General features: G+C 36.8%; 1 protein-coding gene across 1 annotated transcript in view; it reads right to left on the bottom strand.

Moving 5' to 3' along the window:
* Positions 1-1,497: 1,497 nt before the first annotated feature.
* The window catches only part of FBXO24 (F-box protein 24), a 39,881-nt gene continuing 22,321 nt past the window's right edge, over positions 1,498-19,057 (bottom strand). Inside the window, exons 3-10 of the mRNA XM_053719457.1 lie at positions 15,592-15,766; positions 14,741-14,946; positions 14,351-14,543; positions 10,907-11,065; positions 10,626-10,735; positions 5,766-5,897; positions 4,876-5,037; positions 1,498-1,617 (exon numbers count right to left, since the gene is read on the bottom strand). Coding sequence (XP_053575432.1) covers positions 1,498-1,617; positions 4,876-5,037; positions 5,766-5,897; positions 10,626-10,735; positions 10,907-11,065; positions 14,351-14,543; positions 14,741-14,946; positions 15,592-15,766 — 1,257 coding nt within the window. The remainder of the gene's footprint in view (positions 1,618-4,875; positions 5,038-5,765; positions 5,898-10,625; positions 10,736-10,906; positions 11,066-14,350; positions 14,544-14,740; positions 14,947-15,591; positions 15,767-19,057) is intronic.

Genomic DNA, 19,057 nt, shown 5'->3' with positions numbered 1-19,057 from the left:
CAATCAACCCGATCGTATTCGATCGGGTTGATGTCTGGCGATTCCTGTCCGCCTGTTCAGAGCAGGCGGACAGGGTTATGGAGCAGCGGTCTTTTGACCGCTGCTTCATAAGTTGTGTTTCTGGCGAGTCTGAAGACTCGCCAGAAACACGGCCCTTCAAGCTCCATACGGAGCTTGATAAATGGGCCTGCATAAAACTGCTTCTGCAGTATTTTTTTTTAATAAAAAAGATGCTACAATATTTTTAAAAACAAAAAGCAAACACTTTATTTTAGGGGAAATTGAGGGATGTTTTAAAAATTAGCCATAGGTCTGATCTCTGGTTAACTTTTGGAGTGCTAATAGCTACCGCAAGGTTGCGGTAGCAATAGCCAGCCACTTTTAATGCGTTTATCGGAGCATGATAAATCTAGCACAATATCTTTATATTTTGCAGGGTTAACCACTAATTATTAATGAATAATTACTATGCACTATTTGATTGTTATAAAAGGCTTAATCAATGCTCTGCGTATGACAAGTGAGGTGTTAATCACTGTCCAGTATTGAGAAATATATATGAGGCCGTCAGAATATAAAATAGGTGAAGGCTAAATAGGTGAGTGTGGTAGCAAAATTAATTCTGTCTATGAAAGCACAAAACTAAATCATAATCATCAACAGACCCTATTCCCAATGTTTTTAGTTTTATTTCATTTCTTTCACAGTTGGAAGTAAATCTTTCTCTTATCTCCTCCCCCATGCATTCTTTTTTAAAGGGACATAAAAACCAACATTTTTCTTTCATGATTCAGAGAATACAATTTTAAACAACTTTTCAATTCACTTGTATTATCATATTTGCTTTATTTTTTTAGTATCCTTTGTTGAATGAGCGAAATTGCACTACTGGAAGCTAGCTGAACACATCACCTAAACCAATGACAAGAAGCATATATGAGCAGCCATTAATCACCAGCTAGCTCCCAGTAGTACACTGCTGCTCCTAAGCCTACCTGGGTATACTTTTCAACAAAGGATAACAAGAGAACAAAGCAAATTAGATAATATAAGTAAAATGGAAAGTTATATAAAATGACATGCTCTTTGTGAATCATGAAAGAAAATGTGGGGGTTTCATATCCCTTTTATCCGTCCCTTTAATCTTTTTCCCTCTATCTCTATAACCTGTTAGTTACATTATTAACTTCCTTCCACCAACCTTTTCTTTCCAAACTGCTGTTTTCTTTATTTATATCCAATCTTCTCTTTGATTTCCTCTCAGAGTTTTGGACAATCTTATCTCATAGCCAGTCTTTTTTTTTTTTTTTTTTTTTTTCACTTTCGTTTGTCATTTAATTTTCATTTACTCATTTGTATCCTCTTTAGATATGCTGCTTCAATTAGAGTTTTTCTATAAGAATTTTATTTTTAATATTAAAAAAGGTATAAAAAAAGCACAAGATAAATAGTTAATTTCAAGTAAATAGTTTCCACGTTGTCTGTAGCCTTTTTCTTTTATGAAATTGAGATCTTCTTAATGATTGGTCTGTATGGAGATATTTCATCGGTGTCAAATGTAGATATCATGTACAGATGTTCACGTGTAGAATAAATGAAACGTGTACAAGCAGGAACCTGAGAGAGAACATAATACGGTTAATAAGTCTTCTCTTTGTTTAGTTTGCTATTTCTTGATTTGTAGTTTATATAATATAATATATATATATATACACAGTATATATATATATATATATATATATATATATATATATATATATATATATATATATATATATATATATATATATATATATACTAAAATAGTGACTGTTTTTTCAGTTTGTTGTTGTATGCATTTTACTCTTGACAGCTATATGGAATTTTTAGACGCTGTCTGGCTTATTTAGATTCCGATCCTCTGGATGTAACTGACTAGTACCTGTCTGACCGGATTAGGTTTCATTTAAATGGTGTCTCCACAGTCTAAGAATTATACTTGATTTGAGTTTAGTGTGGTTTAGGGCTCTGCCTGGTGTCAATGGACTAGAACTCAAGTTTATCCTTTTACATGATTTTAAATGAATAAATAAATGGTGTTGGGTGTGTATTTTTCACTTTAGTTTGTATAAGTATGTTTGTATATATTGGTTGTTTTTTCTTTTATTCAACAGATGTTGTTTGTCTTGAAGAAGGCTTCTAAGAAAGCCGAAACGTCGACTTTGAAGATTTGTTGTTACCTGAAATAAAAATCTTTTGTGATTTCAAAAATCCTGAGTGCCCTTCACTCAAAAAGTATTAAAATATATATATATATATATATATAAATTATTGTTAAAACTGCCTACATTCTAAAGATTTATGTTTTGCTTTCCAGAAGTAACTAACTATAATAACATTCTGCTTATTCTAATTATCCTGTCTCACGTCAAGTTTTTAAGTGTAAATGGTAACGAATATTGCTTGCTTTCTGCAATCCAACAGAAATGGTGACTATATATAGGTATAGATATAGGTACAGTATATATACAGATATAAATAAATATAGGAATATCTGTTTAGAAATACTTAGAACATATTCTGCTATGTGTAGGACATTGGAATGTGAAATATTTACATTAAATACATAGTTAAAAACTTTATTAAATATGAATATTGCATAAATATGTTTTTACATGTTTTCATCTACTTATATGTAGAAGTGCATTGGATTCTTTTGCAATTGTCTATATATGTATACATATGTGTTTATATGTCTATATATGTCTGTAAATACATATATTCACATATAAATACATATGTACACCTATATAGACATATATAGATACATACATATCTCTCTTTATAGACATGTATATGTATTGATGTATGTCTATGTTAAAGCCCTTTGCCTGCCTTTTTTTTATCTAATACCTCATATATTTGAGCCCTTATAACTTTTATGTGCAATTTAAAAAAAAATATTTTTATTAGATGGTATTATTATGAGTTTAACTATACTTTGTAATGTATTTTTGATGTGTGTGTTGGACAATTTTTAGCTTTGCAAAACAGTTAACCAGAGCTCCAAAGTCGCGTTAATCATTCTAGCATAAATTGCGATTGTGATCATACGATCGCCGTTTACTTTCAACTCGTAATATGAGCAGGAAGCCTGATGAACGCAAACCCTCACGATATACCCCTTATGCCTCTCAAATTGCTTCTAAAATCCTTTATACCTTGCCTGTCCTACATCATTTTTTGTAGTGAAGTCCTGGCACAATTTTTTTCTTGACATAGTTAGTCTCAATAAAGTTTCCTTTGCACAGGAACACTTAAAGGGATACTAACTCCAATTGTTTTCTTTAATGAATCAGAGCATGCAATTTTAAGCAACTGTCTAATTTACTCCTAATGTCTATTTTTCTTCGTTCTCTTGCTATCTTTATTTAAAAAGCAGGAATGTAAAGCTTAGGAGCTGGCTCCACACAGTAATGGTATTGTAGCCTGTGCACTTTTCCTTTTGCATACATTTGAGAATTAGAACTGTTGAAATAATAGTCTATACACAATCAATTGATTCTTCCTATAGAAATAAGCATAACCCACGAGTATAATGGATTTAAGTTGTGCTGTGTCTATGCTAGCTGTAGAAACGTTTTGTTGTGTTGAGTTGCAATGGCGTTACAGCCAATACAGTTTACCGTTTGTTTTTTTATATTTTAAAGTTGCACGTCTGTTTGTTTTTTAAACTTGGTTTTATTTAATTTTAAGTTTAATAAAGACGTTATATATCACAACGGCTAAATCTGTGTTTGTATTGCATGTTTAAACCTTAATACCATAAATAATAAAAGGTTATTAGATGCTTACTCCTGGAGTATATAATGAGTTTGGAAATTATAGAGAAATGCTTAAATAATGCATTACACCTTAGCTAAACCCCTTAGATTTTAGTCGACTAAAACTAAAATAATTCAGATGACTAAAATGCGACTAAAACTTAAATGGCATTTTAGTCAAAAGACTAAGGGGCCGATTTATCAAGTGTCTGTCCGACATGATCCGCTCAGCAGATCATGTCCGACAGACATCGCTGAATGTGGACAGCATACGCTGTCAGTATTTAACATTGCACAAACAGTTCTGGTGAACTGCTTGTGCAATGCCGCCCCCTGTAGATTTGCGGCCAATCAGCCACTAGCAAGGGGGTGTCAATCAACCCAATCGTATATGATTGGGTGGATTGATGTCCGCAGCCTCAGAGAAGGCATACGAGTTAAGGAGCAGCGGTCTTAAGACCGCTGCTTCTTAACTGCTGCTTCTTTACCGCTGTTTCCGATGAGCCTGAAGGCTCGCAAGGAAACAGCTGCATTGGGGCCGATTGACAGCTTGTTAAATCGGACCCTAAGACTAAATTGAAATTTGCCGTAGAAAATTAACACTGGTAATGTGCGTTTGAACCATTCCAGTCTATACCTAAATGCCTTATGTTCCTGTATAGGGTTACTTTTATAATTTATGTGGGCCAATCTATAAATAGTAATTTATGATTATTCCCTTAGAAATGCATCTTATACTAGCCCTAAAAAAAATGTATTGACAGATAGATAGATAGATAGATAGATAGATAGATTAGGTGCAACACAAGGCTTAAATAAACAACTAGAGGTGTTGGGGAACAATTTATTTAAACATACAGAAAAACTTAAAATCTGCACTCCCTTCAAAGCTTAAATGATTGTTTTATTTCGGGCAGACTATTCTCTTCCTCAGGTATAAGGAAGGGAAAGACTCCTCCCAAAACATAACAATATAATAATATATATAATAATATAATGAATAAACTAACAGTAAAACTATGCAGAACATAACATTGATAGGTAAATATACAACAAAATAATAGGTCCTCACCTTAACATTCAGCTTGATAAATGTCGAACTTCCCTTTCGGGATCCAGGGAGACGGCACCCAACTCCACAGCCATAAAGTTCTTTTTTGTCTGTTTTTTGCATTAGTATTAACGTATGGTGTAGACCACAGCAGATGTCTACTGGGCACCTCAAGCCTGGCACCTGTAAATGACAAAGAACTTAGTAAAGTTTGCATTGTTGCTGCCTGCATTGTGTATATGTTGGCAAAGTGCTGTATGTCTTTAGAGGGACATTAAAGGGATATCAAACCTACAATTTTTCTTTTGTGAATTAGACAGAGCATACAATTAAAAAAAAAAAAATCCAATTTACTTTTCTTATCAAATTTGCTTTGTTGCCAAGGCATTCTTTGTTGAAGAGATACATAAGTAGGCATCTTGAGCACTACATGGCAGTAATAAGTGCTGCCATCTAGTGCTCTTGAAAATGGATAATATTCTTTCAAAACTGCTGCCATATAGTGCTCGAGACACGTTCATGCTTCTGAGCTTACAGTCCTGCTTTTCAACAATAGATATCAAGAGAACAAAGGACATTTGATAATAGAAGTAAATCAGAAAGTTGTTTAAAATGCCATGCTCTATCAGATCCATGAAAGTCAAATTTTGGGTTTCATGTCCATTTAAAGGTATGTTGTATAAAAGGCTGCATTAACGCATGTGCTAAGGTGATTGGCAAGATAAGAAGGTCCCTAACAATAAATCAGCAGACTTTAAATAATGATTTCAGCAGAGATATGAAATCACAAAAGTTATACAAATATATAAAAATACAAAACGTATTGATAAACATATACACTATACATAACAGTTAGCTTTGTTTAATTACCAGGGTATGATAGAGATTGCTAATATGGACTCTGTAATTACCTGGGTAGGTTTCTCTCTGTAGAATCTGTCCCCTAATCCCAGTTGTCCATATTTGTTGTTTCCTTGAAGTAAAATTCTGCCGAAATCATCCACCATCGCTAGGTGATTGTACCCAATGGAACATTTCACGATCTAAAAGGAACATATAGGTCACAGTACCTTTAGAAATGAATGTGTAATGTACAGTGTGCACCTCTAGAGTTAAATCAGGGAATGTGCTTTTTCCACCACTAAAATATATTCAGAGGATTCTTAGAAGCAATTTATGAAATGTCTGTCCGACATGATCCGCTCTGCGGATCATGTCCGACAGACATCACTGAATGCCAACAGCATACGCTGTCAGCATTTAGCATTGCACAAGCAGTTCTGGTGAACTGCTTGTGCAATGCTGCCCTTCCAGATTTGAGGCCAATCAACCGCTAGCAGGGGGTGTCAATCAACCCGATTGTATCCGATCGGGCTGAGTGTTGTACGCCGCTCAGAGGCAGCGGATACAGTTCAGGAGCAGCGGTCTTAAGACCACTGCTTCTTAACTGGTGTTTCCGGCGAGCCTGAAGGCTTGTGCGGAAACAAGTGGATCAGGGGCCATTCAGCCCTTGATAATTCAACCCCTTAGTCTATGGGGCATATTTATCAAGCTCTGTTTCGAGCTTGATGCCCCTTGTCTAAAGACCGCTGCTCCATAACTTGTTCGCCTGCTCTGAGGCCGCGGACAGAAATCAATACGATCGGGCTGATTGACACTCCCTGCTAGCGGCCGCTAATCTTCAGGGGGTGGCATTGCACCAGCAATGCTGTCGGCATTTATCGATGTGCGGCGGACATGATACGCTACTTCGTATCATGTCCGCTCGCACATTGATAAATATGCCCCTTTATCTCAATAATTGAACTATGGGGGTGTATAACCTGTTGTTCTACAAAACATTAGGGTGATACACCGACTTTACCAATGCAACTAATCTAATATCATCAGAAGCAATAATGAAAACTGCTTTAAAAATAATATAGTAAAAACTGATCTATAGAGTACACACTCTGCACCTTCAGACCTTATCCAGGACATATTATTCTGCATCTCTAGAACAGAACAAATACCAAACAACTTTTACAACTTGGGTTCAGATTATGAGTGGCACGCATACAGTTGTGAGCAAGCGATATCAGGGTTATCACGCCTTTTTGTGCACGTCAGAAGTAGAGTGCTTATAACAAGTTGAAAGTAAAAGCTTGAGCGCAATTTAATTTAACATGCATGGCCTCAGAGCTCTGGTTAACTGTTACACTCGAATAAAAGTTGCACAAAAAAAAAAAAAAAACATTTAAAAGTACAGTTACACACTTAATAACACTATCTAATAAAAATTATTTTAGAAAAATTGCAATAAAAAGTTATAAGGACTCAGGTGAAAAACAAAATGCTGCAAAGGGTTTTAACATAGAGATACATACATACACAAGTCTAAATATGTATATGTATTATGTTGTGTATATGTGGGTATATACCGTATGTATTTATATGTGTATATATGTATTTAAAGACATATAAACACATATAAATACATATGTATTCATATATAGGCATATATACGTTAATTGGAGCCCTTTACAGTTAAGTAGCTGAAAACATGTAAAATCCTTTTTATGCAATATTCATATTTAATAAAGGGCTAGATTACACGTGAAGCGTTAGTTTATCGTGCGCCTGTAAACGGGCGCACGATAAATAACCAGCCATTACAAGTGGCTGGTTAATGCTACCGTGAGCTTGCGGTAGCAATTAGCGCTCCGAAAATTAACCAGAGATCAGATCTCTGGTTGATTTTTAAAAATGTCCCCCAATTGCCCCCAAAATACAATGTAGTGTGCTTTAATAAAATAAAAAAAAATAATTAAAAAATAACTGCATGAAGCAGTTACAAGGGGTTAAAGTGAGCGGGTGTGGGGTGTTAGAAAAAAACTGCCCATAAAAGTGCCTTTTACATTGCTTTCTATAGGGACTGTGTTATTCCTATAGATACATATGTATATGCTTATATACAGTATTTATGTGTTAATATGTGTATATACACATAGACACACATATATATGTATATGTTCATATACATATATATTTAACATTTGCTGCCCATCGCTGCCCAACTTACCTCCTTCGCTGTGCTAGGTTCTCTGCCATGTCTCACGGCATGAGAACGAGGCTCCCATTGGAGCCTATAGAAGCGCGCTTTTGTGAGCGCAAAGCTTCCCAGCAATGCAAACTCAAAGTTGGCTTTGCATTGCGCTGAACCTGTAATACCAGCGCACATGTGTGTGCTCCGGTATTACTGAGTGGAGTGCAAATATTGGGCTCGCAAAAGCACAATTTTGCGCTCCACTTGTACTCTGACCCAAAGTGTTTAACGCTAACTGTGTATTTACTTTAAATATTTCACATCCCAATGTTCTTCACATAAGGGATATGTTCTAAGTATTTTAAATATATTTATTTATTGATCCCCTGCTGATTTTGTACGTTTGCCCACTGACAAAGAAATGATCAGTCTATAATTTTAATGGCGGGTTTATTTGAACAGAATAACAACAACAAAATCCAGAAAAACACATTTTAAAAAAGTTATAAATTGATTTACATTTTAATGAGTGAAATAAGTATTTGACCCCTTTGGAAAACTTGACTTAGTACTTGGTGGCAAAACCCTTGTTGGCAATCACAGAGGTCAGACGTTTCTTGTAGTTGGCCACCAGGTTTGCGCACATCTCAGGAGGGATTTTGTCCCACTCCTCTTTGCAGATCCTCTGCAAGTCATTAAGGTTTTGAGGCTGACATTTGGCAACTCGAACCTTCAGCTCCCTCCACAGATTTTCTATGGGATTAAGGTCTGGAGACTAGCTAGGCCACTCCAGGACCTTAATGTGCTTCTTCTTGAGCCACTCCTTTGTTGCCTTGGCCGTGTGTTTTGGGTCATTGTCATGCTGGAATACCCATCCACGACCCATTTTCAATGCCCTGGCTGAGGGAAGGAGGTTCTCACCCAAGATTTGACAGTACATGGCCCCGTCCATCGTCCCTTTGATGTGGTAAAGTTGTCCTGTCCCCAGTTCCCCTCTGAATCATTCAGATATTCATTGGTAAACTTAAGACAGACCTGTACATGTGGCTTTCTTGAGCAAGGGGACCTTGCAGATGCTACAGGATTTCAGTCCTTCACGGCGTAGAGTGTTACCAATTGTTTTCTTGGTGACTATGGTCCCAGCTGCCTTGAGATCATTGACAACATTTTCCTGTGTAGTTCTGGGCTGATTCCTCACCGCTCTCATGATCATTGAAACTCCATGAGGTGAGACCTTGCATGGAGCCCCAGACCGAGGGAGATTGACAGTTATTTTGTGTTTCTTCCATTTGCGAATAATCGCACCAACTGTCACCTTCTGATTGGGTCTTGTAGCCCATTCCAGCCTTGTGTAGCTCTACAATCTTGTCCCTGACATCCATGGACAGCTCTTTGGTCTTGGCCATGGTGGACAGTTTGGAATCTGATTTATTGATTGCTTCTGTGGACAGGTGTATTTTATACAGGTAACAAGCTGAGATTAGGAGCACTCCTTTTAAGAGAGTGCTCCTAATCTAAGCTCGTTACCTGTATAAAAGATACCTGGGAGCCAGAAATCTTGCTGATTGATAGGAGATCAAATACTTATTTCACTCATTATAGACTGATAATTTCTTTGTCAGTGGGCAAACATACAAAATTAGCAGGGGATCAAATAATTTTTTCCCTCACTGTAAAATTATATATATATATATATATATATATATATATATATATATATATATATATATATATATATATATATATATAGGTATAGATATATATTTTACTAAAAAAACTCATCAGACATATATAGAAATATGTATTTAAGAATAAATAGATCATATTCTTCTATGTGAAGAACATTGGAATTTGAAATATTAATATTTCATGTGGGGTTAGCGCACTTGAGAAAATACGATTAGGTTTGTGCGACTTTTTGGGTGTTTTTTTACCACTTTTCGCGCTCCATTGAAGTCTATGCAAGAATACGTTAGCTCGGTCTCAATATTGCAACTTAGTCTTATTGTGCACGTAGGGTTAGCACACAAGCGAAAACTTTTTTACTTTCAACTTGTAATAAATGCAATGTCCGACACGCACAAAAAGCTGGTTGAGCACACTTAGCGTGACGGCGGAAGACAAATTTAAGGTCTAAGGGCCTGATATTCAAAACCTTGCTGGCATGGAGAGAAATCACGCAAAATTATTATTTTAAGACCTTGTATTGTAATGTAGGAGTTTTTGTTTCACATAAAGAACACTATGGGTTCAATTTATCAAGCTCCATACGGAGCTTGATGCCACGTGTTTCCGGTGAGCCTTCAGGCTCGCTGGAAACAGAAGTTAAAGACCGCTGCTCCATAACCTGTCCACCTGCTCTGAGGCGGCGGACAGAAATTAACCCGATCGGATACGATCGGGTTGATTGACATCCCCTGCTAGCGCTAATCTGCAGGGGGCAGTATTGCACCAGCAGTTCACAAGAACTGCTGGTGCAATGATAAATGCTGACAGCATATGCTGTCGGCATTTATCGATGTACAGCAGACATGATACGCTACATAGTATCATGTCCGCTTGCGCATTAGTAAATTGACCCCTATATAACAACATAACCATTTCTCAAGATAAAATATGTGTTTCTAAAAAAAAATTCAAGGGCCCCGCCGTATTGACGAGACCTCTTAGATCATCTCACCTGAGCAGCGAGATTTTAAATATCATGCCCTAAGACTTTTTAGGATTTGCTAATATTATAGCTTACCTTACTGTGAATGAGTGGCAAGGGCGTAATTTGCTCCAAAGAATGAAAATTAGCAAATAAATTGGTGTCCATAGCAGATGACTGAACCTCACAATAAAATATACCTTGATCTGAAGTAAGATAAGATAAGATTAGTGTTACTATTTTAGATTTGGAACAGGAAATATTCTAATACCTTTGTCTTTCCCATGTGACCCCACAGTGGAACAGATTCATGTCTTTCTAATGCATGTGTCACCCTTCATAGTCACAGCTCAGTTCTGTCAGTTTCACACTCTTACCAGTTACATAAATGACCCGGTCCTGGTTGGTGTAAATCTGGGTAACTGCTTTGTTCAACAGACACTGTGATACTTGTTGAAATATTATCTGTCCAGAGTAGGGTTGTCGTTGTCTCATCTCAATCTCATCTGGCACCAGACTGTAAACTTTTCCCGCCTCTAAAACATATAAAACAAGACTCAGATTAATAAAAAAAAAATAAAACCTTACATATGTTACATTTCTTCCCTTTCCCTTATACTTCTTTTGAGGCTGTTCTTTACAATATCTAACTTCCAGTGACTTGTCAAAATAGCCTATGTGAAAGGTGCTTTTTGTCATTAATTTTGTTTTTTATCAAAGGGATTTTTTTCTTTCATGATTCAGATAGAGCATGCAATTTTATGCAACTTTCTACTTCACTCCTAGGGGCCGATTTATCAAGTGCCGAATGGCCCCTGATGCCCCTATTTCTGCGCAAGCCTTCAGGCTCGCCGGAAACAGCAGTTAAGAAGCAGTGGTTTTAAGACTGCAGCTCCTTAAAGGGACAGTTTACTCAAAAAATTTCTCCCCTCTAATTTTTTCCCAATGATCCACTTTACCTGCTGGAGTCTATTACATTGTTTACAAGTATTTCCATTACCCTTATATTGGCATCTGAAATAGTTAATTTAGCCTGTGGTATCCCCACCTATTCTGAACGTTTTTGGCCTTGAGGCCAAGCTGTGTTAACACAGCCATCAGAAGAAATTACACTCACAGCGGGGTATAGAAGAGATAAGGTAATACAATGTTAATTTTCCATTGATCTCTCCAAGTATTGGTGATTGGTTTATGGAGAGATATAAGATAAAGAAGCAGGTATGTGTACACCATGTGATAAAGTAATGAGATCTGATTATACCTACAAGCTCAACCCATTTTTTTTAGGTTGTGGCTTCAAAACACAATCAGCTATTTCATATACACAAATAAGCCTTAAAAAGCAAATCTCATACATTTTGTACTCTGCAGCTGGTAAAAAAAGTAATTGGAAACACATTAAGGGAAAAATAATTTTATAGTATACTGTCCCTTTAACTAGTCTGCCGCCTCTGAGGCTGCGGACAGCAATCAACCCGATCAGATACGATTGTGTTGATTGACACCCCCTGTTAGCAGCCGATTGGCTGCAAATCTGCAGGGGACGGCAATGCACAAGCAGTTCACCAGACACACTGTATATATCTATATCTAACTATTTATCTCTCTATGGGGCATATCTATCAAGCTCCGTATGGAGCTGCAGCAGTCTAAAGACCGCTGCTCCATAACCTGTCCATCTGCTCTGAGGAGGCAGACAGAGATCGCAGCAATTCAACCCGATTGAGTACGATTGAGTTGATTGACACCCACCTGCTGGCGGCCGATTGGCCACGAGTCTGCAGGGGGCGGCGTTGCACCAGCAGCTCACAAGAGCTGCTGGTGCAATGCTGAATACGGAGAGCGTATTGCTCCCCGCATTCAGCGAGCTCTGTCGGACCTGATCCGCACTGTCGGATCAGGTCCTTCAGACCTTTGTTAAATAGGCCCCAATCAATCTATATATATTCAGGGTTTGAAAATTATCCCAAAATTCTACTAGTTCCAAGGAAATGTTTAGTCCAGGGTCAATATCCAGATATCTACGTACTAAGTCATGTAAAATAACTAAGCAACAGTAAACACCTCGCAATTATACTTTTTCTGCTTTCTTCCAATAGATTAATATGTAAGCAAAGCATGAGCGTTATTAGAAGAAATTTACACCTTGTTCTCTGCAGATTTTGTCAATGACCACAATGTATACACCTCTTTCCTTATTTCGAGGAGCCAATCCAGACTTCAGTCTGGAGATTACAGTGTTTGCTACTGGTACTGGCACTTTTTCGCTTTTCAGGACTGTAAAATCCACAATCTTAAAACTTAAACTACAAGAAAAAGGGGTAAAATAAATAATAAAAATATACTGGAAAATTGTTTTACTATGCATCAGTGGTGGTTCTATGGAGCCGCTTGGCACAATGGGGGTGCTACACGTGAGTTTGGAGGTGTATAGCACCCAGTTGAGCTGTGAAGGGAAACGCATGTTCTGCCAAGTCTTAAGACCGCTGCGCCTTAATTGGTCCGCCGCCTCTGAGGCTGCAGACATCAATCTACCCGATCGAATACGATCGGGTTGATTGACACCCACTGCTAGCCGATTGGCCGTGAATCTGCGGGGGACGGTATTGCACAAGCAGTTCACCAGAACTGAGAGGATCATGTCGGACAGACATTTGATAAATCGGCCCCATTGTGTGTGCTGTTTTTTTTTTTACCTTTTTCACCACCTTTCTTAGCACCCAAAATAATTTCTAGAACCGCCACTGCTATGGATAATTAAAGCATTTTTCCCCTTACAATCTTACACTGTCCCTTTAAAGCCTGAAGCTGCAGTACATTATACAAGACATGCAAAATACACATTTCCCTCTTAGTGCTTATAACAAAAGTTTTAACAAGCTATTCCAGTGTCTGGGAGGATTATGCACAGAATGTTTAACTCAAAGGACATTGCTATTAAAGGGACATTAAACACTTTGGGATGGTAATATAAAATGATAAATTGTATATAATAAAACAACTCTGCAATATACTTTCATTACTAATTTTGTCCTCTTTGCCTGTAATTCCATTCTGAAATTGTGAGCTTTTCAGTTCCTGTTAGAAATGGAAGTGCAGGACACTGTTAAATCCAGCACAACCATTGGCTGCACACTCTAATGACCTATGTATAGCTGTCCCTAATTGGCCACAGCAGAGAAGGTAACACAAGTTACAACATGGCAGCTCCCAGTGTTTTATAGACACTAAAACTTTACACTTATTTTGTCACTTTTTAAACAACTAATGAAACTTTAAAAAATACATCTACATGTTAGTCATGGACTAATCTTTTCTTTGAATGCATCATTCTGTCTAGCATGGATTTAGTGTTTAATGTCCCTTTAATGGCCGTTGTTAAAAAGGTGACGGTGTAGATAGATATATAATAGTGCACCTCCCCTCCATGCAGAGGGTCTGACCAAACATCTCAATATATAATATGGAAGTCATGGTTGAGAGATGAAGATCACTACCACAGTAAATAGCTCTTACTTGTACAGAGAGTCACTCAAACCATACTCCCTATCCATTTACAAGAGCACTAGATGGCAGCACTACTTCCTGATATGTAGTGCTCCAGATGCCTACCTAGGTATCTCTTCAACACAGAATATCATGAGAACTAAGCAAATTTGAGAGTAGAAGATAATTGGAAACTTTTTTTAAATGGTATGCTCTGTCTGAATCAAAAAAGAAAATGTATGGGTTTCATATTCCTTTAAGAAGTTCTAGAACAAGTATTATTACTCTCTAAGCCCACATTGTCACTCTCTTAACCCTTACTAATTCTAGCTTGCCTGTTACAAACAGTAATATTCTTCTTGACGGTGGCCCAAGCACAACTAGCTGCTTGAATTTAATTAGTGGGCCAAACATCATCTCGAAAACTTTTTGACAAGTGGGCATAGAGTAGATCTTCAGACAATTGAATGAGGTTATGACATAAAGGCACTTTTGATCGTCTCCATCAATCCCAGGTCCTATGGAAAACTGCATGAAAAACATAGGGAGTAAGATATGAGCATTCACTAAAGCACAGAGCCAGTAGAAGGGTTGGAAGATTATAGAGTCAACATGTTAAAGAAAGAAAATGAATGTTAACTCTATGGAAGTTAGAGTGAGTGAGTGAGAAGAACTGGCTGTGAGAGACAGCTGGTGTAACTTGTGTGCCTAAGAACAATACTTACATCTTTGACATTCCTGCACACTGATATATAATGGGAGAATGCCAGAGGATTGACTTGAAGAAATAGAATGTCTTCATCGTCCAATATGAATCCATATTCCTTTGTGGGCAGGAAACGCTTGATCCCATTTGCTATGGTAGGGGGATCAATATGTTGCACAGCTTGCTTCCGGCCTCTAAATGACTGGAAGTGCATTCCCTTGGTATCTGTTGGCACAAAACAGGAAAGGAAGGGATATCAAGATAAAAAGAAAATTAAATTAAAGGGGCACTGTACTGTAAAACTGATTACTGGAAGGTGTTTCCAATAACTTGTTATCCTAGTTTAAAGTTAAAATGTATGTTAAATATTCCTTTAAATTTATTTTTGTATATGAAATAGCTGTTTTTGGTCATTTAAACCACAACTCAGTCAGACAGGCTGAACAAACAGGTACAGTAGACCTCACTGTCTTCTCTCTCTATATCTGTCCTTCTTCCTTATAGTAGCTCTCATCTGTACCTTATTGTTAACATAGCTTTTGAATGATCAGTACTTCTGTACTTAAATTGTCAGTATAAGTGGCAGTTCCAACAGGCAAAAGCAGCTATTTCAGATGTAAAGGTAAAATAAAGGTAAATTAGCAATTTGTAAACAATTTAATATACAACATCAGGTAAAATGGATCACTGGGAACTCATTAAAGGGGAGAAAAAAAATCATAGTACAGTAGATGAAGAGAAATGCTGAGGGTGAATTAAAAGAAAGATATCAAACTGCCAATATTTTTGTCTTCACTTCATACTGTTTATTTACCCACTTAAACATTTCAAGTTTGCTAATGTATCATAGTTATATTTTTCCTCTCTTACAGTTCAGAATGGCAGCTCTCTTCCAGTTTTTATCCTTAACTCTGCTATAGGGACTGATCCTGTGGAAGATTCTTTTCCAGACTAATGGGCTGTTGCAAAACTGCTGCATAAAACGGCATGTCTCTCCAAGGAGCGCAACATCATGCACGGAGAGGTAGGAAATCACATGATCAATCTGACATGAATAAAACAGTGGGGAAAAATGTCACCAATTAACTACACATTTTATCTATATACTGTATATATATATATATATATATATATATATATATATATATATATATATAAAACACAGGAATGGAGCGCATTCAGTGGTCTATTTATGTATGTGCGGACAGACATGATCCGCTATATCGAATCATGTCCGCCGCACATCGATAAATGCCGGCAGCATACGCTGTTGGCATTTCTCATTGCACCAGCAATACCGTCCCCCTGCAGATTTGCGGCCAATATGCTGGCGAGTGCCAGGTTTTATGTGTGTTGTGTTTATAATGTTTGTAATGCTTCTCTGTGGGCCTGTCACCCAGGCTGTTCAGGGGTTAACTGCCTGGGTTGCTGGGAACTGTGCAGCTGCCTGTCAGTGTTCAGGGCTGTGGAGTTAACAGTGGCTTAGGATGTGTACCCAGTCCAGTCTGTGAGTGCGGTCCATTCCTGTGTTTTGTATTTACATAGGGGAGATTACAAAAGCCTGTTCCCAGTTGGTTTGTTTGAAAGTATGCATTTTGTGGGTGCTGGTTTAGGGTCCCAGGAAGGGGGAGACCTTGACTTAGTCCTGGGCTTTTTCCTTTGGTGCCAAATGTAACTGACTTCCCCCAGTTTTGCTTTTAAACATTACTGAGTATCTGCTTGCGAGTGCCAGGTTTTCTGTGTGTTGTGTATATATGTGTATATATATATATATATATATATATATATATATTGGTAGGAAGAGTGGTATTAAGGCGCACTGTTCATAAAATTAGTAACCAATATATTATTAATAGTGGTGACAGAGTAGTAAGTGTAGTGTCAAATTGATAATATTTTAATAATGATTATTCTATATAGTATATCTAGTGCAAGTATTTATACCAGCGACGTATGAATGAGTTATATCAAAACATATATTTGCAAATGATATGTATTTGAGTAGAATGGTGTACCAATCAGGTGAATAAGATATCCTGAAAAGAAAAAATGATTTTCCTTTTTTTTAGTTAAAAGTACTAGTAGTTAACTTAGTTATGACATCAATAAAATACACAAAATTCACAGGTGTTTATAGTCCCAAAGTCCAAGTGGATTATGTAGAATAAGTGATAGTATTCAGTCTAATCCTTATGCTGTGAATAAATGCCCACTTACTAGATGTAACCTCAAACCTATGAGGTAAGTGGGAAGCGTCTTCAGTAAAACAGTTGTCCCTCAGCAATCTGGAAACGCTGCTTCTCTGCCTCCTTGGTGTTGTTAGAAACAATGCTTTCCTGCTTCCTTAGTATGGTAGAGATTTCTTTCTCCCTCCTCCGAGTATGCTTGATTTTTCACTCAGCTCCCAGTAATCCGTGATGAGGAATACATAGATAAGGGAACAAAAATATGGAAAGGATAGTGCAACACTGTTGTACAAGTTTAAAACATATATTTATTTCATATGTAAAAAATGCTCACATTCTTCCACCTCAATCCAATATGAGGTATCAGTTAGGCATAGTAATGCATTATAACAAGTACAAAGTTCCAAGGTGAATAGTCAGAAATGCAGGAAATGCAGGAAAACGGCATACAAGCAGTTTATAAAATACAGTTCATAATATTTTTGTTCAAATCTCTCCTTACGCGTTTCAAAGGTGTAAAATAATGGGTTACCTTCTTCTTCAGAGGAAAATTTAGAGTGTGATTGCTGGTGTTTGGTTGGGGACTTTAAATAGGGTTTACCTGTGTAATTACGATATTCTAGAGCTCTGATTGGCTCTTTGTGGTCATGTGATTAGAAAGGTGTGTTAGGTGGTCTGCCAATCACTGGCCTAATAGATCGTATTTGTTTGTTCTTGAATTACAAGATATTTTAAATGAGGAGATCAAAGAATTGAGACTATCACTTTGAAGTGTTCCTAAAATATGTGCTTTATCTATTTCGTTGGTTTGGTTGTTTATGAAATACGGTAGTGTGTTAAAAGCGCGAGTGAGGCGTTATTGCGCATGCGTAGTGCTACCGTTCCAGTGTGTATAGCAAAAGCGGCGGGGGTGTGCGCTGATGAACCAATCAAATTAGAGGTTCAGCAAATGTTTACGTAACACCCCCGATCGCTGATGATCTTTACTCCTAAGTGGGCTTATATAAAGGGGTTAGTATGAGTAGTGAAAGGACGTACTGCTAAAAGAGAAAATACATAAATAAAGGTTATTATAGATATGTAATAATAAAATATTTCCCTAAACTTATGATTAGTTATAGCGCAAGCGTGTATTCAGCTTACTGTCTTTGATAGATGATAAGGGGTATGCGTGAATGCTAAAATAGAATACGTGTTATGCTTGTAATATTTTTAATGTCTTAAACACTGGGCAAGAGAGATTGGTTGATATGATATCTCAAACCAATCCAGGAGTACCGTGTTTTCCAATGCATAAACAATAATAGGGTTGGTGTAATTTCCAGTAGGGAATGATTTGAACTACATTTGTATTTCAAGTCATTCTAAATAGTATACACATTGCTACTTCCACTTGATTGTTTAAAACATAATACATGCATAAAAAGATTAAAACAAAATATGCTTTGAAGGTGATTCAAAACATAGAAAAACTATGAGATATGCAACTTAACATGTTAAAACGATTTTCTTATATAAACGAACAAACATAGTATATGTATTTAAAATTCCATTGTTTGTTAAAATAATTTAAACTAAAAAATATATATATTTTGTACTAAGAAATTATCCACATTCTTGTAGGGAACTTTTTAGAGGCAAAAGACAGGCTCCCAGAGAGAGTGGTTTCCAGTCTAGTTGGATGTCTCGCTTAATATTTGGAGATAAGGAATTTAGTGAGTGATTTCATTACAGATTTGTGAATTTGTATACAGAATTGTTGCAAAAATTAGGAATTCTTATAAATGATATTGTACAGGTATCTATATCCTAGTATGCATATAGATGACCAAGTAGTTTTCTCTTAGAATATTCTATATGTCTAATGTAGTAGGTAGACATATTTGTTTCTATAGGGATATATCAGTATATATATCTATTCTTCTATATTCCTTCTATTTATCTACTAAAAAGGCTGCCAAATCAATATCTTTGTTCAAGCCGAAAGGTGTTTGTGAATGTAGGGTATGTATATATATATAAGGCTTGAAATTTCCACTAGTTCTGGATGAGTAAGAAATTGCAGTGGGCGAGTTAGAAACTTGACTTGTAAAATATAGTGACTTTTTTGTGAGGGTACTCAATGGTACTAAGTAGCACCACCTCTGCTA

Source organism: Bombina bombina, chromosome 6 (genome assembly GCF_027579735.1).
Source record: "Bombina bombina isolate aBomBom1 chromosome 6, aBomBom1.pri, whole genome shotgun sequence".
Lineage (NCBI taxonomy): Eukaryota > Metazoa > Chordata > Amphibia > Anura > Bombinatoridae > Bombina > Bombina bombina.
Note: the sequence above shows the minus strand (reverse complement) of the source record. Positions and strands in the feature narration are given on the sequence as shown.